Here is a 23523-nt window from a genome sequence, read left to right on the forward strand (position 1 = left end):
GCAAAGGGAACGAGCATCAAAATTCAGGAGGTACAGAGAACGCCCCTCAAAATCAATAAGAATAGGCCCACACCCCGTCACCTAATAGTAAAATTTACAAGTCTCAGTGACAAAGAGAAAATCCTGAAAGCAGCCCGGGAAAAGAAGTCTGTAACATACAATGGTAAAAATGTTAGATTGGCAGCTGACTTATCCACAGAGACCTGGCAGGCCAGAAAGAGCTGGCATGATATTTTCAGAGCACTAAATGAGAAAAACATGCAGCCAAGAATACTATATCCAGCTAGGCTATCATTGAAAATAGAAGGAGAGATTAAAAGCTTCCAAGACAAACAAAAACTGAATGAATTTGCAAACACCAAACCAGCTCTACAGGAAATCTTGAAAGGGGTCCTCTAAGCAAAGAGAGAGCCTACAAGTGGTAGATCAGAAAGGAACAGAGACCATATACAGTAACAGTCACCTTACAGGCAATACAATGGCACTAAATTCATATCTCTCAATAGTTACCCTGAATGTGAATGGGCTAAATGCCCCTGTCAAAAGACACAGGCTATCAGAATGGATAAAAAAACAAAACCCATCTATATGTTGCCTCCAAGAAACTCATTTTAAGCCCGAAGACACCTCCAGATTTAAAGTGAGGGGGTGGAAAGAATTTACCATGCTAATGGACATCAGAAGAAAGCAGGAGTGGCAATCCTTATATCAGATCAATTAGATTTTAAGCCAAAGACTATAATAAGAGATGAGGAAGGACACTATATCATACTCAAAGGGTCTGTCCAACAAGAAGATTTAACAATTTTAAATATCTATGCCCCCAACGTAAGAGCAGCCAACTATATAAACCAATTAATAACAAAATCAAAGAAACACATCAACAATAATACAATAATAGTAGGGGACTTTAACACTCCCCTCACTGAAATGGACAGATCATCCAAGCAAAAGATCAGCAAGGAAATAAAGGCCTTAAACGACACACTGGACCAGATGGACATCACAGATCTATTCAGAACATTTCATCCCAAAGCAACAGAATACACATTCTTCTCTAGTGCACATGGAACATTCTCCAGAATAGATCACATCCTCGGTCCTAAATCAGGACTCAACTGGTATCAAAAGATTGGGAACATTCCCTGCATATTTTCAGACCACAATGCTCTAAAGCTAGAACTCAACCACAAAAGGAAGTTTGAAAAGAACCCAAATACATGGAGACTAAACATCCTCCTAAAGAATGAATGGGTCAACCGGGAAATTAAAGAAGAATTGAAAAAAAATCATGGAAACAAATGATAATGAAAATACAACGGTTCAAAATCTGTGGGACACAACAAAGGCAGTCCTGAGAGGAAAATATATAGCGGTAAAAGCCTTTCTCAAGAAACAAGAAAGGTCTCAGTTACACAACCTAACCCTACACCTAAAGGAGCTGGAGAAAGAACAAGAAAGAAACCCTAAGCCCAGCAGGAGAAGAGAAATCATAAAGATCAGAGCAGAAATCAATGAAATAGAAACCAAAAAGACAATAGAGCAAATCAATGAAACTAGGAGCTGGTTCTTTGAAAGAATTAATAAAATTGATAAACCCCTGGCCAGACTTATCAAAAAGAAAGAGAAAGGACCCAAATAAATAAAATCATGAATGAAAGAGGAGAGATCACAACTAACACCAAAGAAATACAAACTATTATAAGAACATACTATGAGCAACTCTACGCCAACAAATTTGACAATCTGGAAGAAATGGATGCATTCCTAGAAACATATAAATTACCACAACTGAACCAGAAACATATAAATTACCACAACTGAACCAGGAAGAAGTAGAAAGCCTGAACAGACCCATAACCAGTAAGGAGATTGAAACAGTCATTAAAAATCTCCAAACAAACAAAAGCCCAGGGCCAGATGGCTTCCCGGGGGAATTCTACCAAACATTTAAAGAAGAACTAATTCCTATTCTCCTGAAACTGTTCCAAAAAATAGAAATGGAAGGAAAACTTCCAAACTCATTTTATGAGGCCAGCATCACCTTGATCCCAAAACCAGACAAGGATCCCATCAAAAAAGAGAGCTATAGGCCAATATCCTTGATGAACACAGATGTGAAAATACTCAACAAAATACTAGCCAATAGGATTCAACAGTACATTAAAAGGATTATTCACCACTACCAAGTGGGATTTATTCCAGGGCTGCAAGGTTGGTTCAACATCCGCAAATCAGTCAATGTGATACAACACATCAATAAAAGAAAGAACAAGAACCATATGATACTCTCAATAGATGCTGAAAAAGCATTCGACAAAGTACAGCATCCCTTCCTGATCAAAACTCTTCAAAGTGTAGGGATAGAGGGCACATACCTCAATATCATCAAAGCCATCTATGAAAAAACCCACCGCAAATATCATTCTCAATGGAGAAAAACTGAAAGCTTTTCCGCTAAGGTCAGGAACACGGCAGGGATGTCCATTATCACCACTGCTATTCAACATAGTACTAGAGGTCCTAGCCTCAGCAATCAGACAACAAAAGGAGATTAAAGGCATCCAAATCGGCAAAAAAGAAGTCAAATTATCACTCTTTGCAGATGATATGATACTATATGTGGAAAACCCAAAAGACTCCATTCCAAAACTGCTAGAACTTATACAGGAATTCATTAAAGTGTCAGGATATAAAATCAATGCACAGAAATCAGTTGCATTTCTCTACACCAACAGCAAGACAGAAGAAAGAGAAATTAAGGAGTCAATCCCATTTATAATTGCACCCAAAACCATAAGATACCTAGGAATAAACCTAACCAAAGAGGCACAGAATCTATACTCAGAAAACTATAAAGTACTCATGAAAGAAATTGAGGAAGACACAGAGAAATGGAAATATGTTCCATGCTCCTGGATTGGAAGAATAAATATTGTGAAAATGTCTATGCTACCTAAAGCAATCTACACATTTAAAGCAATTCCTATCAAAGTACCATCCATCTTTTTCAAAGAAATGGAACAAATAATTCTAAAATTTATATGGAACCAGAAAAGAGCTCGAATAGCCAAAGGGATATTGAAAATTTTTTTTTTTTTTAAAGATTTTATTTATTTATTTGACAGAGAGAGATCACAAGCAGGCAGAGAGGCAGGCAGAGAGAGAGGAGGAAGCAGGCTCCCTGCTGAGCAGAGAGCCCGATGCGGGCCTCGATCCCAGGACCCTGAGATCATGACCTGAGCCGAAGGCAGCGGCTTAACCCACTGAGCCACCCAGGCGCCCTAAAATACAACTCGTTTTTTGTTTTTTTTTGTTTTTTTTCAATATATGTTTTTTTTTTGTTGTTGTTGTTGTTTGTTTGTTTGGTTTTTTTTTAAGATTTTATTTATTTATTTGTCAGAGAGAGAGCGAGCGAGAGCAAGCACAGGCAGACAGAGTGGAAGGCAGAGTCAGAGGGAGAAGCAGGCTCCCTGTGGAGCAAGGAGCCCGATGTGGGACTCGATCCCAGGACGCTGGGATCATGACCTGAGCCGAAGGCAGCTGCTTAACCAACTGAGCCACTCAGGCGTCCCAACCAAAGGGATATTGAAAAAGAAAGCCAACGTTGGTGGCATCACAATTCCGGACCTCAAGCTCTATTACAAAGCTGTCATCATCAAGACAGCATGGTACTGGCACAAAAACAGACACATAGATCAATGGAACAGAATAGAGAGCCCAGAAATAGACCCTCAAATCTATGGTCAACTAATCTTCGACAAAGCAGGAAAGAATGTCCAATGGAAAAAAGACAGCCTCTTCAATAAATGGTGCTGGGAAAATTGGACAGCCACATGCAGAAAAATGAAATTGGACCATTTCCTTATACCACACACAAAAATAGACTCAAAATGGATGAAGGACCTCACTCTGAGAAAGGAATCCATCAAAATCCTTGAGGAGAACACAGGCAGCAACCTCTTCGACCTCACCCACAGCAACATCTTCCTAGGAACAACGCAAAAGGCAAGGGAAGCAAGGGCAAAAATGAACTATTGGGATTTCATCAAGATCAAAAGCTTTTGCACAGCAAAGGAAACAGTTAACAAAATCAAAAGACAACTGACAGAATGGGAGAAGATATTTGCAAACGACATATCAGATAAAGGACTAGTGTCCAGAATCTATAAAGAACTTAGCAAACTCAACACCCAACGAACAAATAATCCAATCAAGAAATGGGCAGAGGACATGAACAGACATTTCTGCAAAGAAGACATCCAGATGGCCAACAGACACATGAAAAAGTGCTCCATATCACTCGGCATCAGGGAAATACAAATCAAAACCACAATGCGATATCACCTCACACCAGTCAGAATGGCTAAAATAAACAAGTCAGGAAATGACAGATGCTGGCGAGGATGCGGAGAAAGGGGAACCCTCCTACACTGTTGGTGGGAATGCAAGCTGGTGCAGCCACTCTGGAAAACAGCATGGAGGTTCCTCAAAATGTTGAAAATAGAACTGCCCTATGACCCAGGAATTGCACTATTGGGTATTTACCCTAAAGAGACAAACATAGTGATCCACAGGGGCACATGCACCTGAATGTTTATAGCAGCAATGTACACAATAGCCAAACTATGGAAAGAACCTAGATGTCCATCAACAGATGAATGGATCAAGAAGATGTGGTATATATACACAATGGAATACTATGCAGCCATCAAAAGAAATGAAATCTTGCCATTTGCGACAACATGGATGGAACTAGAGCGTATCATGCTTAGCAAAATAAGTCAAGCAGAGAAAGACAGTTATCATATGATCTCCCTGATATGAGGAAGTGGTGATGCAACATGGGGGCTTAAGTGGGTAGGAGAAGAATCAATGAAACAAGATGGGATTGGGAGGGAGACAAACCATAAGTGACTCTTAATCTCACAAAACAAACTGAGGGTTGCTGGGGGGAGGGGGTTTGGGAGAAGGGGGTGGGATTATGGACATTGGGGAGGATATGTGCTTTGGTGAGTGCTGTGAAGTGTGTAAACCTGGTGATTCACAGACCTGTACCCCTGGGGATAAAAATATATGTTTATAAAAAATAAAAAATTAAAAAAAAATCACAAGGTATCAAGGACCTGTATATAAATATGGACAATTAAGTTATATAGTATTCAACACATAAAAGTGGTTGGGGTGAACAAATTATACTTAGGGCATAAAAGAACTATATTTGTTCTTTGTAAAATGCAACTCTAAACTCACAATATACATAACTAAGAAACTGATCCAATGAATGAAGACTGACACTGCAGTTTATCCTGTAGTGTTTTCTATAGAGAAAGTTTATAGATAAAGTGTTCTCTAGAAACACTTTCATCAGTCTATGTACACTTTCCTCAAACTTTTATTAAAATATTAATTATAATTAAAATATTTAACTAATTTTAATTAACAATATGAATACTATTGCACAAGTGCCCAAGCAAACCCAAAGTCCATTTGTTTGTCAGTACAGTATAAGGCATAAAAAAGCATGGAATTTGAAACCACACAAACAGAGATTCAAGTTTGGGTCTATCACTTTGCTGTTATACTCTGTAATGTTGAACACTTAAAATTTCTAAGCCTCGATCTTTTTATGTCTGAAGTTAGCATAAAAATAGAACCAAATTCATAAGTTTATGTGGATACACGCACGGGGACTGCTTATTTCTGGCACAAGCAGTGGTTTTGCATTATAGTCTTAAAAATATGTCATATGTCACGTTTAACACTAAAAATGCTAGCAGTTTGAATTCTCTCAGTATTAAAATTCTATCTAAGATGAAGGAAGATATTTTCTTAGAATCATCAAAGACTTGAAATTCAAAAAAAAAAATTAACCTTTGGCTCATCCCTTCGCACACCCATGCGGCCTCTCCTGGGTCTTCTTATTACTTTAGTTGTTCTGTAATCCGACTGGCTGTCCACTAGGGAGCCAACAGAATACCGCAACTCAGCTGAGGTGTCTAGATGAGTTCTGGAAAAAGGAAAGATATGAAATATGATTAATCACAAAGGTTAAACTTCCCAGCAAATCGCTATCACCTGCTTAATTGTCAATAAAAAATAAAGCATAAACCCTCAAGAAAAAAGAAAAATTCAAGGAAGAAAACTGATGAATTGCCATGACTCTTCGAGGTCTCTTCTGAGGCTTATGCCAGAAATTCCAGTCTTAGGTTCATTCTTGAAAGTGAAGTGAATTTTCTATTTAGAATACAAAGGATCTGTTCATTATCATTTTCAGTTGTGGTAGTAAAATGAAACATCTTGAGATTGACAACCAAGATGGCTTAAATTCTGGGAAATGTTTTTTGTTGAAGTATTTAGATAACATATCAACATATGTTATTCATTGCTGTATCTGTTGTAAATATTCTCCACTAACCTAACAGTAAAACATGTATAATTTGGGGGTCCTAGAATTCCCTATCTCTCAGAGTTCTATTTGTCAATTTAGGAAAGTAACAAAATACTTAAAATGAGATTGACTCAAGGTTAATACTCTTATTTTTTAATAAAATAGGATATACCACCAGATAATTTTTCAGCTTTTGTTAAGACATTGTTTCAAAAAGATAAAGAAAAATCTTTTAGTAAGCACATTTGATTCTGAAATCTGCTTAGAGATGAAATATTTGGAAAATTCCAATAGAAAAATATTATTACACTGGTTTTCAGGGAACATTATAGTAAAGTACACTGTAATCAAAGTGTAATAAAGGTTTCTCTAGACACATTATTTACATATAGATTTACAACAAATTCAGTTTATTACTATAATAATGATGGTAACAGTGACAGCATGCTGTCCTATAAAATGATCTATCATCAGTAGGAAATATGCTTAATGCTATATCTTATCTTGAACTGGGGCTCCTGATGATCTCTATTAGTTCTCTTTGTGGAAAAAGAAAAGGGAAAAAACAAGCATTTCCAAATGATAGTCAAGATTAGAAAAGGTTAGGTAAGGCCTTGGCTTTTGCAACAGTAGAAGGCACTGCTCTAACTGATGCAAATCCTTGTTCTGTCAAATAGAACTTTAAAGCAAATGAACTAAGAAATCATCCCCTAAGCAGAGGACAGCTATTCGTTTTTATAGCAGTGAACTTGAAATGTAATTAAGCAAACTGGTTTTATTATGGATTAGTCATATATAAAAATTAACGAGCCAGGTCTTACTCATAAAAAGGACCTCTCTCAGCCTCTGTAACAGTGTCTATGTTTCATGAAGAAAAAGGTCAGATTTTGTCACCACTGTATGCTTAAGGAGGTATTCCTAGCATATAATAAATAACTGATAAATATCTGGTAAGATATGAATGAATGAAATTATTATATAGTCTAAATGTCAACCTCAGAACATTCTAGATACCTTTTTTCTGTCACTGCTTGAGTAATATCTCTATGGTCATCAGAGTGGAGATTCTAAAATTATAATTCGTCACTCTAGGAGTATTGTTGTTTTGTTGTTTTATCTCTCAACTCCAAGTCATTTATAAACCTGTGAACCAAAACACAGATCTGCTCCTATCGATGCACTGCTTAAAATTCTTCAATGGCCTTATATGCCCCTCGACAATCCAGAACCCTCTTTCTTACTCCAGATTCACTTCTAGTTACTATCTGTCTTTTTTCTCTCCATCCAGTCATACAGAATTCCTTTCAATTTCTTGAACAACTCACACTTTTCCTCTAATACCAGGCCTTTGAACACACTGCTCTTCCTGCTGGAAATAGTCTTCACACATTTAGGTGGTTAACATTCTTAAAGTCTTAGATTAAAATTCCAATTATCTTATACTACTGTTGCCCCTTGTATTCTCTCTATTGTAACTGTCCTCACAGTATCCCTGTATTTCCCATCTGAAACATGTATTTTTCATCACCATTACCACTGTATCTCCAATGCAATTATCTTTCAAGTAGAAAGTGCTTAACTGATCTTGAAAGAACAAAGGCCTGAACCAACATCCACTGTAGAAGAGCCCATTGCTTATACTTCATCTAAAGCAGTTACTGCTCACGTCTCTCCTTTTATTCAACTCCATTTGGTACATTACTAACAGAAATCAGAATCAATATTTCCATACATTTCAACTTTTAAATAATTTTTGGTGTACAGTACTTTGAGTCACTTGAAGGTCTTAGTTACAATATAGTCACTGGTTCCCTTAGACACGAGCCTGTGCAGTTTCCTCACTTGAATCTCCTATTACTTTTGCATATAATCTCACCAGAGAACTTCTATAGATAAACCAAGTCTGAATTTTCTTAGAGAACATCATTTACCCATCTCTCTGATTCCTAAAATATCTTCCACTGTCCTTTCCACTGACCCAGATCCCACCGTTCTTCAAAGTTGAACCAAATCAGACCTTCTCCAGACATTCTGGAACTCAATTTATTATTAGATTAGATTCTAGCACAGGATATTAGTTACTGATACTGACCAACTTTAGCTCATCTCTTCCTACCTGTCTATAGATCTATGAAATTCTCATGCATCTTCTGTTTTCTCTATTATTTCTTTTTAAATTGTGCACTCAGAAGCATGGATGTTTGATAAAAATTGCTGTTCAATAAATATTGTTATCTTTTAACATATTATAAATTCCATCCCATTCTTTATCTATCACCAATTTCTATAATACTTTATACTTGTGACTTAACTGTTTACAAAATTCCCTTTGCTCATTTGTCACAAAGTAAGCTTGTGAGACAGTCATAAAAATATTATTTTATATACAATTCAGGTCAAAAACATATGAAATTTGAACTTATTAAGGAAAATGGACTTTCCAAAATCAAACAGCTAGTAATTGTTTGTCTTAGACCCAGGGATGTCAGTCTTCTTATTCTTGGTTTAGCTTTGTTTCTACTACAAGCTGTTCTGTCAAAGAAGAATTATTCTATATGTACTTCCCAAGTTTCCACAATGATCCTTCATTGTGGATTAATGTCCCATTATTAGGCTGTCCATGAAGACTTCCTGCATTGATGTAATTTTAGACAATACTTCTACAACTCTGTCTTTCCCCCAATCATATATGTATATATTTAATTCCAGTATAATTAATGTACACTGATATTAGTTTCAGCTGTACAATACAGTGATTCAACAATTTTATACGTTATTCAGTACTTATGACGATAAGTGTACTCTAAATCCTCTTCACCTATTTCACCCATACCCCTATCGACTTTCCCTCTGATAACCACCAATTTGTTCTCTACAGTTGAGTCTGATTTTTTTGTTTGTCTCTCTCCTCACACCCTATCTCCCCTTTATAATTACAACTCTGTGTTTCTGAGTCCAAAGATCAACAAACCAACAAAATGGCCATTTGGTTCTATTAAAAAATACTAAGTTTGTTGGCTGGATGATGCACATTTTATGTATTTACTCTGTTGATATTTTATCAGCTCTTGTCCTTCATCAACATGCTCATCATCATCATCATCATCACCATGAGAATATATACCACTGAATTAAAAATAGTTTCAGTTCAGATATATAAATCATAACAAAGCATTTAGAAAAATAAACAAGATTTCTAAATTAAAGACTTAAATTTTGTAAAATTCTTTGGGTGTTTTTATGCCTACAGAACTGCGTTTCTTATATTATACTGATGGTAGAAATACTCAAAATGCTGAGCTTTATTTTTATTACTATTTTATATTAAATAGAATATAAGCATCTTTATTTTTATTAATACTTACATTATTACTTTTATTAACACATATTAAAGATGATATAAGCACCTTTCGAATTTTGTAACTTGGATTTTTCCTCTGAGTATCTGAAAATGCTTTATTAGATACTGACTCATTCAATGATATGTATTGTGAGTATAATATACCAATGTTTATTTGTTTGTTTTAGGCGCTGAGATTATAGTAACCGAAAAAAACAATAATTCCAGCCCGTGGAGCTAACTTTCTTAGGATAAGCATAAGACCAAGAAAAATGAACTTCTAAAAGTATGTGGTGGTCAAAAGTTTCAGATAGGTGATATGATTATGTTGTCTAATAAATAAATGATCAAATGAGTAAATCCTTGTAGGTCTCTTATTAACCTTATTAAAAAAAAGGCCCTAAGCACAAAACACAATTATATGTAAATTAACAAGATTGGTCTATATATCCAGCGAATAAATAATCATGTCATTGTTTCTTACTTCCAAGATGAGATACCGAGTCAAAGAAGATGAGTATGGCTAGATGTACTTGTTTTTAATACTTGTATAATTTCTCCTTCACTCTGTATTTGCAATTAATTTAACAAAACAGGTAGGTGCTAAGGGACTGTCATCAATGATATTTCTTCAGTAACTTTAAACATTGAAAACATTTCTGCATGAAAGGAGGTGTCGCCTCTTCCTAGAATGAGATGTAATCTCCTTATATAAAGTTCTATTTCATTTAAGACTCTTTTTATGTATTTTTAGCTATGTAATTACAAGCAGAACACAAAAGGTAATAATTTAAACTTTTTTGCAAATTTGCAGAACAATTTACTAAATTAGAGAATTATTTTTGAATACAGAAACAGTAACTCAGTAAGGAGTGAACAGAGGGTAATTCCTGCTGAGCAATAAGAGGTACTTATTTATTTTATTTGAGGCCATATGGAATCACAAGAAATTCATCTTGATTTTGGTGAGTTATAGATAGGATTTTAATTTAATGTTACCTTGATATTGCGGGTTCAATTAAAGAGCCAGTTCTCATTTTCAATTGGTCAAGTTCAGATCTCAGCTTTTCAATTTCTTCTGCTAATCTTTCCTAAAAATCAAAGAAGTTTTACTCAGAAAATATGCAATTGCCAATAATACCAACATTCAATTATGATAAACCAAGATACCAAGCTTAATGGATTTTTAAAAATGGAAAACTGATGGATATCATTTTATTAAAGATTATTAGACATGACAGTAAAATATGCTTGATTTTCTCCTTGTAATGAAAATGTTAATAGCAGAAATAAAGAAAAAATTATCTATATTGTCCGGCATTCACTAATCCTAAATTTTTGCAAACATACGGGACTACTAAGATCATGACTAGCTATGTATATGTCACCTCAAAATGCAGAGCCATAATCATAGCCAGGTAAAAAATAAAGAAAAGGTCTTATTTATGCAGAAAGTGAAGCACTTTGATTATTCTATAAGTGTTATAGTACACATGGATGAAGAGAAAGAAGAATGGGAAAAGATGAGGAAAAAAATCATTACCAAATATAAGTTAAAATTATCAGCTTGATATTGATACTAAAAAAATTTTCTCAGATTGGTAGTACAGTTTCAGTCTTTTAAGATAAGGGTTGTCTTATAATCCCTTTTTTTTTTTTAAAGATTTTATTTATTTATTTATTTACAGGCAGAGATCACAAGTAGGCAGAGAGGCAGGCAGAGAGAGAGGAGGAAGCAGGCTCCCTGCTGAGCAGAGAGCCTGATGCGGGACTCGATCCCAGGACCCTGGGATCATGACCTGAGCCGAAGGCAGAAGCTTTAACCCACTGAGCACAACTTAAGTTGTGCAAATGTAATTTCTACTTGTGGATCTGAGCTGCAGCAGCCCGGAGAGAGCTAGGCAAACCATCTGAGACCGCCAACTGATAAGTGATAAGATTCCTCGTAATGTACGATTTTTTTTTTTAACCTGTTGATTATGTGTCTGTTGGTATAAATGTAGTAATATCCTCCACCTCAATTTTCTTGGAGTAACAACAATCAGTTGGTAGGAGCCCGCCTGCTTGGAGGTGACAAGTGTTAACAGTATTTCTGCTCTGATCTTCTAACCATTTTGGTTTCTTTAGACAGGTTTTTAGGAGAGTAGAGGCTTAAAGTTAGGATGTAGACTTTTAAAAAAATTATATACTCAGTTCTTAGAGCAATGGAATGGGAAGCAAGGAGTTGTTGATAAATCTGAGATTCAAAATACTGGCTTTAGAACTTTAAAAAGGTATCTAAACATGCAGCCGTTAAAAGTTTTCATGGATATTTGAAGGGGGAAGAAAACCTATTTGTAATAATTGTTTTCTCAAGTTTCTGCCTTGTGCTTCGACCTAGATTGCATTATTGTTTATACAAAAAGAAAAAAAAAGTAAAGCACAGGAGTTTCATATATATTATATATTTCTGTTTACTATTTTAAAATAACAATTTTCCCAAAAAAAAAAAAAGAGACAGAGAGAGAAGCAGGCTCCCCGCTGAGCAAAGAGCCGGATGCGGGACTCGATCCCAGAATGCTGGGATCATGACCTGAGCTGAAGGCAGCCACTTTGTCTTATAATCCTTAATTAAATGCTTCTGTAAGCATTTAATTTTGTTTTCATGATTATAACTTTTATATTGTTCTAAAAGTTTAAATGTATCCTTCTGGATTTTCTATTGCTGGTTTTTTTTTTCTTTTCTCAGCACCCAATGCTTGACATTTTAGTTGACACATACTTCATTTCTCATGATACATTTTTGTCAGTGTGGCCTTCCCAATATTTCTCTCATCTGCCCTTTTTATTCCTACTACCATCATTCTACTTTACACCTTTTAAAAAAACTTTTTCCCTGCATTATTTCACCAGCTTCCACTGAGGTAGTGCTGTCTTCAATCTCTTCCCTGAATACTCTTTTCCTAGTTGTCTCATTTTACTTAAAAAAATTTTTTTAAAAAATATTTACCATAGAGAGAGAGAGAGCATTAGCAGGAGGGGTAGAGGAAGAAGGAGAGAGAATCTCAAGCAGACTGTGAGCTGAGTATGGAGTGCGATGAGGTGCCCAATCTCAGGACCCTGAGATCATGACCTGAGCTAAAACCAAGAGTCCAATGCTTAACTGACTGCACCACCTAGTTTCCCCTAGTTGTATCATTTTAAAAAATACATTTTATCAAATAAATTATTTGCCTAAAATATTCAATGGTTTCTTATTGCATTTACTAATTCCTTTGTTTGTTATTTCCACAAATATTCACAGAGCACCTTTGTTGTGCTAGGCAGTATGATAAAGTAGCAAAATGAAAAATTTTTTGCCCTCATATAATTTATAATCTACTAAAAATTACAATGAAATAGAGTCTATAGGATGTTGGTAGGAAAAAGAAAGTAAGAGGGTCATAGAAGGTTCTCCAATAAAGTGTTATTTGAGCAAAGACCTAAAAGAAGGAAGGGAGTTTAAAAAAAATGGGAAAGTCTTAGGAAAAGGCATAGAAGGTGCAAATGCCCCTTAGTGGGAGGGGAGTATATTTGTTGAAGGAGTGGGCAAGGAGGTCACTGTGGCTGAAATGGACAGGTTAAAGAGAAAGATAAGAAACAGATTTAGAAAAGTGTGGTTGCGTGGCTTGGGAAGGGTAGCCATGAAAACCTTATCAACCATTTTGAAGTCTTTAGTTTTTACTCTGAGTGAAATAGGAAATGACTAGAGAATTTTTGAGCGGAGAGGTAACATGATCATCCTAAGAGTAGTGAAATGGATCACTGAATAAGACTGGGAGGGAGGGGTGCCTGGGTGGCTCAGTGGGTTAAAGGCTCTGCCTTCGGCTCAGGTCATGATCCCAGGGTCCTGGGATGGAGCCCTGCATCAGGCTCCGCTTCCCTTCCTCTCTCTGCCTGCCTCTCTGCCTACTTGTGATCTCTGCCTGTCAAATAAATAAATAAAATCTTAAAAAAAAAAAAAAGACTGGGAGGGAGGGAAAAATTAAATTATTACTGTTCTAAAAACATAGGCAAGAGAATTGTGGCTTGGACAATAATCATGTTAGAGAGAATGGCTGGATTTCAGTTATATTTTAAAGATGGAACCAACAGGATTTGCTGTCAGACTGAATGTGGGGTGAGAGATAAAGGAAGGGGTCAAGAATGACTCCAAGGTTAACCTGAGTAAGAGGCAGAGTTGTGATTTACTCAGAAGGTGGCTGCTAGTGATGGTTTAGGTTGGTGGTGCTGGTGTTTGGGGTGGAGGGATCAACTTGTCATGTTTGAGGTGCCAAAGTGTCCAAATAAAGATAATGAGTTGGCTCTTGAATACATGAACACTACCAACAGAGAGGATCCAGGAGGTGATTAGATGAGACTGAACTCGGGGACCAAACATGGAGAGAAATTCAAAACAAGTCCTAGGAATTTTAAATTTTAGAAATAAACAGGATGGCAAGAAACAATAAGAAGAGGTTGAATATAGAGATTTTTGCTAATGATGGATCGTCAGTTACCAACTATTGAGTAGAATTTTGAGAAGTTCCAGGAGATATAATTAGATTAGGAAATATATTCAACTGTATGGGATGATATTTCAGAAATGAGATATGACCTGGGATTTGCTTCCTCTAGTTACTAGCATGAGCAAGGGTGCAAAGCATGGAATGTTTAGTACTGCTGGTTGCTTAGGCAGATTGTTGAAGCTACAAGCCTTGGGTAGGTGGTGGGGGAGTGGGTTCTGGGGATCTTGCCAGGAGCACACAGAGCTTTGGATAATATAGCATTGCATAACAGGATCAAGTCCAAAATCCACAATCTGGTCACAACCTAGTTCTTTAAACACATATCAGTCACAGCAAACTTCTGGTGATTCAGCAAATCAACCATCTTTGTTTTCTCTGTGCTATTACATAGGCTCTGTCCTCTGCCCTACCCTTCTCTATTTGGTAAGATCCTATATGCCTTCAAGAGCCTGATGAAATAAAATCTTCCCTGTGTAGACTTTCTTAACAACTTCAGAAAGAATTAGATGCTATCTTCTAGGCACCACATGGTATTGCTATAGCAGATCTATCCTGCAGAAAATTGTATATATTCTGACTGTGGCAACCAGTAGTTTTAAATTGACATCATAATATGTAGGATCCAATGGGGCTAAATGTGTAATTGCTTTTTTAAAAAATTTTATTCTCTCTTCTTTTCCAATACTCTCCCTATGCCATACTATTGCCAGATTTTCCCTCTGTTCCTCCCTCCGTCTCTTTCCTCCTTCTCTCTCTCTTCTCTTTTGTTCAACACACATTATCGGTTACTTCTTAAATTAATAGTTTTATATTATATTATATGCCTATACACAACAAAATGAAATCAGACAAAACTGCTAACAGGAATTTGCAGGCTAATAAAGGAGGAAAAGACATATTAGCATTACAGCTTTTAACGTTTCATAATTTAGCCCTTATCTGCCTCTTCTACCATATATCATACAATGAGAATAACTGATTCTAGCCAAACTGTTATGCCCATTATTATTTAAGAACTCAAACTCCCTACTCACCCCCTCCCCACACAAAGCACCTACAATCATGCCACATGCACTGTACTTGAAAGGGTTGCAACATAATCCTACCATTCCTTAAGGTTTTTCAAATCACACCTTCCTGAAGTCTTATTTATAGCAGCAATGTATGGTGATCTCTCCCACCTGTAGCTCTTACTGTCTAGTTCATTTATGGAATCTGCTACTCTGCAACCTGCTGTTTTGTAAAAGGTATGTTCTTTCTCCACAATTACATTTTTCAGCTACTTTGGAATTAAGAGCATGTTTGCAAATACATAGCATAATTTATTATGCATAATAGATATTTAATACATTTCTGCAAAAATGATACCTCAAACTAGACACAAATCAGTGCATATATTTTTATTCTACTTGTATAAAGCACAAAAATCAAAAGCATTTTTTTTTTACTGTTAGAAGTCAAGGCAGTGATTATCATTTAAGATAAAAGGAGTAATCGTACATTAATAAGGCGGGGGGTACCACAGTGTTGATTTTTAGTGTGTTTGGTTTGTAAAAATTCACCAAGCTCTTTCTATATATGCACACTTTTCTGTATGTATGAAAGTTAATTTTTTGTAAAAAAATAACATCCTAAACTTATTTCTTATCAAATTTATTTTACCGTAAAACATTCATCAGTGTAAAATAGAAAAATGGATAAAACGTAGGTTTCCATTATACCTTATCATGTAAAGATTCTTCCAGATTCTTTCTGAAAGTTTCTGATTCTTGAATTAGAACATTCTAAAGAAAAGAAAAAAAATAGAGAATTAATTAGCTGAACAGAAAATAATTAAATATGTAGATTAATGTTTCATTGCTCAAGAATCTTCTTTGATTCCTTCTCTTTGATTCTTTCCTTGGTGCAGCTATTTCTTGGTTTCCGTGGAAACCAAATTTAAATAGAATCTTTAAACATACCTTAACATTTAGAAAAATACATAATTTAAATGGGAAATGTTATTTTGTAACACTTGGACTGACAAATGGAATAAATATTATCTTTTAAGCTATTTACGTTTTCTTCTTCTCACTCTTTTAAAATTTGAAATAATAGGGTTACTCTTAAAATGAGAAAAGGTGAGTAACAGTGTAATATTAGCTAAAGGTATTATAAAGAATTCAGATGAAGTCATCTTTATTACCTGAAGAAAAAAAATTATCAGATCATATTTTTGGGAAGCTTAATTCTGGACTTCTATTTCAAATACAGAAAAATTAATTTCTAATAATAGTTAAATTATTAGAGAAATAAAAATAAAATTTTAACTATTTACAAAACTGTCACATCTCATGACTTGTGAAAATAAGTTGCATCATAGGTATTTTTTAAAAATTTTGTCATGAACCTATTACTGTTATAAAAGCTTTCTACTTTTTTATATTTACTACAAAGCATGATTTAAAATAATGTATTCTTTTCTAATTTAATTTTAGTAAAATTAAACTAAGTGTGTGACAATTGGCAAAGTGGCCATGTATTTGAAACTGAATGGGTAGAAGGCCTGTCTTATCACTTTGTAATGGGTATATTCACCAGCCTACTTTAACAATTTCTATTTTGTATAGATCAGGGGAAAATGTCTAGCGTAAGTAATGACTGGCATTCAATCTAAATTTCCAAAATGATTTGTCCACTTGGGTTTTAGCCCCTACCTTTGTTAATATTCTGTAATTGGCAACCAGCTCACATAACTAAAACTGGTCTGGTGGCTGCCAACTATCAATGAGACATATAAAATTGTGAATGATATAGCACACTGTAAAGAAGCCCCCCCCTATTTTTTAAACAATGCAGCTGAAATTATTGCATTCCTAATCCTATACTGGGATTAGTATTAGTTCTACTAGTAATATAAATTCACTTACATTTTGCTTTTAGACTAGTAGTAGACTTAGTTACATAAAACATTTGAAAAGTTCAATGCAAGAAGGATTCCCATATACCCCAAAATACTGTTTTTTCTCTTACCACTTTTTTATGCACCCCAGGTGAAGGATAACTAAAATATTTTCATCACAAACACATTTTAATGCATTTATCTATATGACCATGTAATAAATAAGATTTACATACCATGCAGAATTTTTTATTCATTGAAAAATTTATCTTACATATTTTTACAGAAACTACTTGTTCAGTTCTAAGAATAAACCATATATACTTAAGGAAAATACATGGAACATCTGACTAATGCAATAAATGCAGCAGGGTATAAAACAGCCAGGATCGTGAGAACACTGCTCAATCCTCATGCGAATCTACTCTTCTGACATTTTACCTTTTCTTCTAGAGCAGCCATTCTTTCCTTTAAATGCAGCTGTAAGCGTTCATTGGATTCAGTCAGAAGTCTGTCCACAGTATCAGATAATCTTTTGTTGTGCTCCTCATTCATTTTCTCTCGTTGCCTAGCCTTACATTCAAGAAAAAATAAGTAAACTTGACATAAAAATCATCTACAAAGGTATTTTATATTTTTCTAGCTTTAAAATTGATTTTATTTTATGTCTGATGTGATTAAACTGGCAGAAACTTTTCTTCCCTTTTAAGTGCAGAGAGCATATTCATAAGATTTTAAATAGAACCCATAATCAAGAAAGACATTCATTTCTTACATGCCCATAAAGTGATTGAGGGGAGTGGTTCTTAAAATACATACTCTTTGAAGTTCTTGATTTTTCTCTTCAAGCTGACCTTCTAGATGTCTCATACGTTCTTCAATGTTTCCATGTCTCTCTTCAGCCTGTTTAGAAATATGAAAAATGTACCTGATATGTAAGATTTGATTAACACCTTTCTTCTAAATAAATTGAAATAAAATGTAAAGCAAGCTACTACCAACCGCAAATGTAATTTTCAAAAAATAAACTTTCTTTAAACAGGCAGCTGAACAGCATTGCTTGAAATGTGTCAGCTACAAAGGCCTGTTACATCCAAGCATCAGCAAAACATTGGACTTATTTATGAGCAATGAAATCAGCCAAATGTAACATGCAGACTGTGCATGGTTTGAACACAAACCTGCCATTGTCCAATCTTAAGCTCCGGAAGCACTGAACTGCACAGATGGTTGATTATCAATAAATAAAAGTAACATAATCTTTATAAATGAAAAGAAAAACTTAGATGGATTCTAGTTAGCAATAGAAAGTAAAGTCCAGTAGGACTACCTTCCTACGTATGGAGATCATTTCTTGTAGTTTAGCTTCCATAACATATTGATAATCATCAGATGAGGTAGAAGAGGTTGGATCAGACTAACAAGTCAAGGAAAAGGAGAGGGACAAAATTGAAAAATCAGAACTAAAGACACTGACACTGAACAGAACATAGCACAGAATGCTTAAAAGAAAAATGTGACAGCAAATTTAATACTTTAATAGACAGAATTTTATATGAAAAGAACTACACTGATATCTGGTGAACACGATGCAGTCAATGGTTATAAATGAAAAACAATGATATGTCCAAATAAAAAGCTACCAACCTAAGGTATGGAAGGTTAGTGATGGCTGGCAATGAAAGACTATTACAGAACGAAATAAAGCAACTCTGAAAGAGTCATGTACAAACTGGAATTATGGGAAACCAAACACTAGAATATGTCTCTGACAGATTGTTAAAAGTTTTGGATTTCGGTTTGTTTATCATATTACTTAAGAATAATGGAAACAATGTATCTCAATGTTGAGGCGTATGTGACGGCAATGACCCAGGTGAAATAAATTTGGAAAATTTATTACAAATCTAACACTGTAGAAATCAAGAAAAAGCTAAGCCAGGGGATTCATTATTGTGGGTATTCTCCAGTTCAAGTAGAATTGAGTTTCTTTAGCAACAGTGACAAGCTTACAAAATGACTTCCGGTCTCTGAACACACAGTATGACTCTAGGTCTAGAACCTTAGCATCTGTTCTCAGATATAGTCTTAATTGGAGACTTTAAATGAAAGTGATTAAAAGTCCTCAAATTATCAAGGTGACAATACACTGTGAGGACAGGAGAATTTATTTACGAACTCTCCTGAATGATACAAGGAACCACTCCAAAACTGTTTCTGGGTGGATCTGTTGCTATGGAAACAAAATAGTGCCCTAAAGTGAGCAGGCAGCACGGTGCCTGTGTGAGCTAATATTTGCCCAGTGCCAGGGTTAGTTACATGTCTTGGAGGTGATTATCGGGTTACCACAGACACAGAGTGTTAACACATGTGACACTGCTGATAGCTGAATTGTATTAGTATGTTATGCACAGATTACATGTAAAGTTAAAGCAACATTTTAATCATAATTACAACTCAAGTAATTATAACATCAAAATTATCCTATGTCAGATCTAGAAGATTGAACTCCAGAGCATATTCTATTACATTTTATAAGTTTATTCTAAAACAGTGAAACTTACTTTATGCAAATATAGGACTATATATAAATATGTCATGCAGTACCTGAAAAGAAATAGCAGCCTATTCATGTACTGGCTCATATGCATATGAACTATTTTATATTTTATGCAACAAATTCCAACTAATCTACAAAACAAACATTTAACATTTAACTGGTGTACTAATACAAATTACAACTCAACATTTATATTTTGTAAGATTTTCCTTTTGATATTCTTGTTTCATAAATGGGAAAATAATGAAGAAATAACAAATAACCAATTTCTCTCCCCAAATTTCCAAGCGAAAGAAACAGAGAAAGCTACCATAGTTCCCAAGTGTCACAAAATGGTTTTCTAATATCACTTAAAACCTAGAATTCAAATAAGAATACAGTAAATGGGGCAAAATGTTGTTGAAATTAAATAATCTAAATTCATTAAGGTATCTGTAATCTTTCAAAAGTACATTTTAACAGGCAATTGGTGGTATAAAAATTAATCAGGTGACTGATTCAAGGTAGTCAAGGCATGAACATTTCAATTTCCAAAACTGTCTCTTCCAAAGTTTCCAACTTAACTACTGAAAACACACCAAATACTGCGAAAATTCACTTCAGAGTTTGAACGCGATTTCTGTCAAGTTTAAATTACTTTGTTACTGTTGATATTTTTATTGGTACTAAAAATGAATGAAATACCTTATGGAATTCAAGATGAATTATGTCCTTGCTAAGGGAAAATGCATTTTAATTAAAGAAGTAAACATCATAAATAAAAAAAACCTGGGAGCCCAAAGTCTTTATTGGTTAGTTTTGTATATACTTGTCAAAGCCAAATTATAACCTTTATCCATAGCCATTAATCCATACTTCTGACTTCTAAGCCTTAAATGAGCTTTACCTACCTATCTATACACACACAGACATGCACACATACAAAAGATCATCTTATCAACCAAGGAATAAATTCAGACAACATTTCTATACAAAAACTGGTATCAATTTTCAACTACTATTGATTTATGTTCATTTTAGCTTTGTGAAGACTGCAGTTTAAGTAAGTCATGTAAATACAAGAACAATCTGCTATTTTCTGTACTCCTTGATCAGATATAGAGCTTATCTTGATTTTACTCTTAAATGTGACACAGGAAAATTTGAAATGAGCTAAAGTTTTAGAGGAAATTATACATAGATATGGTTTTGAGAAAAACATGCATATATTTAAAAATGGAAAAGAAATAAAAGTTAAAGAGAGGAGGACCAAAGAGAAAAAAAAAAAAAAGAATAGGTAGCAAACAATAAAAGCAGAAAAAAAATATATAGGCCAAATAAAATGTCTGAAACATTATTTAGAATGTCATTCATAATATATGAGAGGAAAGCTTAGCTTTAAGCTAAGCAGGAAATCTTTTTACTTTAGTGTCAAAAAATTAGAAAGTAGAAAAAATTATGATGATCAACACTAGTGATATATTGAAAATGAACTGACAATGAAAAAAGAAATAAGTAAAACAGGTTCTAGAGACGGTCCCTAAAGATCTGTGAAGTAAGAAGAGAAAGTGCAAGATCATAATAGCCATAAAACTTGGGAAAACAAATGAAAGAGTCCCTTCAAATGTTATAAAAATTTTATGAGCAGAGGAAGTGTTTTGAGGATAAAACCTCATCACTGACAAATGTGTATGAAATATGTCAATAATCTAGAAACTCTGTAGTTGAAATAATGGTGTTCATATAGAGTCAGCCTAAGAGAAAGTAGTAAAAGAGAGCAGAACGAGCCCTAGTATTTTTAATACTTCCTAAGGATAAAATGCTACTGAAAAAAAGGAGAAAATCTAAAGGGTTCAGATGAAGTGAAATTTTAGCAACATATTATTAGGTAGAAATAAACTGAGGAAATTATTTCGAGTACATGAAGAATATATGTATAATAATAAATAAGTAAATAACCCCAGAGAAAAATGAAGGGCAAAAAGAGGTAAGGCACATATTTCAAGTTATCTTTTTTAATATTCTAAATTAAGGATTCTTAGGAATGTATAATTTGAAGACTCGTAAGTCAAGTATTATGATTCAAAGTATGTTTCATCCTCAGTCCATCAGAGGTTAATTTGCAGCAGTTATTTGATGAATTTTAAATTGTTACTCTGAAAGATCCCAGATATTCTTATATTTTTCCCTGGATAATACCGATGATTATTTTACACTAAAATTTTACAAAAACTGCTTTTATTATTAGCCACTCGCCAAGCCTCTGAAAATAGTTCAGTAACTCGTTATGTAAGTTCATCTTCCTCAAATGAAAAGCCTCGGGTGTGTGTGTGTGTGTGTGTGTGTGTGTGTGTGTGTATTCATACTTGAGTAATTTAAAATGTGCTTTCAAAAAAATAGACTACTACTAGTATATTTGCACATTTCCATATAATTTAGACTATTTCCCAAATTAAATGATAAATTTATCTTCAAGTTAGAAATCACACATTTCTCAAATTGCCAGAAGGGTTTATGGTATGTCTATGACTATATAAGGATCCAGATTGTAACATTACCCTAATCATACTAATGTTTTATTCAGCTAGTAATTCCAAAACTCTGTAGACAACCAACTATTCCAATACTTTTTACCCTTCTCTACAAATGTTTGCCTTTTCACTACCTGATTAATTACCCTATTTTAACCAACAGGCATCAGTCAACTGTTCCAGGGAAGTAAATGTGTGTACCTGCTTTTATATTGCTGCATGAATTTTTTTGGATAATCCCTAATGCCAGAGTTTGTAACTTGCAGTTCGCATATCTGTCTTACCCATTTATTACAGTGGCATGGAAAACTTAACACATAGCAAAGATTGCATAAATATCTAAAATGTGTATACATTTTAGGAGCACCTGGGTGGCTCGGGTGGTTAAGCATCCAACTCTTGGTTTTGGCTCAGGTCATGATCTCGTGGTCCTGAGATCAAGCCCCATGTCAGGCTCTGTCCTAAACTGAACATGGAACCTGCTTAGGATTCTCTTTCTTTTCCCTCTGCCCCTCACCCCTGCTCTTTCTCTATCTCAAATAAATAAATAATTCTAATATGTGTGTATATTTTTGAACTGATATTGAAAGTCAAACATGCTTTTAGTGAGCAAATATAAGCTTCCATTGTAGCAATATAGACATACACTGTGAAGCAATGTCCATCTCCATTTCACTATTTAGGATAGTCATTTTAACATTATAATCTTGCAAAATTCTAAAATATGCAGAAAATTTCAGACTCTAACAGCCATAACATGGCCAATAATTTTGAATACCACTCAGATTATTACTGAATTTAATTGGTTCAGGAAAAACTATATTAAAATCGTCTTTATTGACTTCAGAATTTAGATTTCTACAAATCTAACTTCCAATTTCTAACAAATTTTTTCATACTGTAGTCAGAATGCAATAAACTGCTTATGGTATTTCCTACATTTTTAATACCAATTTATGTTAAATCTATTAAATAACCATGGCCTATCTACATACATATTAAATATCATCATTATTTGTTATATTTGGTGATTATTCTAATTTACAAATATTATTGTGGAAGATCAACTACAAGGACGTGATATTTTATATTTACTACTGTTTAAATAGGCAGAGGTATCATCACATTCATATGTAAATCATTCATGGCGTCGTAAATAAGATATATAATAGGAAAAATTAATCTAACCAATAATCCAATATGGTAGATTAAATTAACTTGAATTTCATAAAACCTAAAGAAAATCTATAAGATTCCATTTGGCTTACCAGAACTCTAAGATTCTAAAAACTAAGTACTAGTACTCTATGACTAA

The 23523-nt window shown here is 34.4% G+C and overlaps 1 protein-coding gene across 12 annotated transcripts in view; it reads right to left on the reverse strand.

Annotated features, from left to right (window-relative positions):
- The window catches only part of PPFIA2 (PTPRF interacting protein alpha 2), a 496304-nt gene that overhangs the window by 93004 nt on the left and 379777 nt on the right, over window positions 1–23523 (reverse strand). For all 12 annotated transcript variants that reach the window (XM_045082940.1, XM_045082946.1, XM_045082943.1 and 9 more), the window contains 5 exons: window positions 17958–18041; window positions 17580–17711; window positions 15979–16041; window positions 10731–10822; window positions 5875–6010 (listed from right to left, as the gene is read on the reverse strand). In XM_045082940.1, coding sequence (XP_044938875.1) covers window positions 5875–6010; window positions 10731–10822; window positions 15979–16041; window positions 17580–17711; window positions 17958–18041 — 507 coding nt within the window. The remainder of the gene's footprint in view (window positions 1–5874; window positions 6011–10730; window positions 10823–15978; window positions 16042–17579; window positions 17712–17957; window positions 18042–23523) is intronic.

This window comes from Mustela putorius, unplaced genomic scaffold, assembly GCF_011764305.1.
Source record: "Mustela putorius furo isolate JIRA1106 unplaced genomic scaffold, ASM1176430v1.1 tig00000640_pilon_pilon_pilon, whole genome shotgun sequence".
Classification (NCBI taxonomy): domain Eukaryota; kingdom Metazoa; phylum Chordata; class Mammalia; order Carnivora; family Mustelidae; genus Mustela; species Mustela putorius.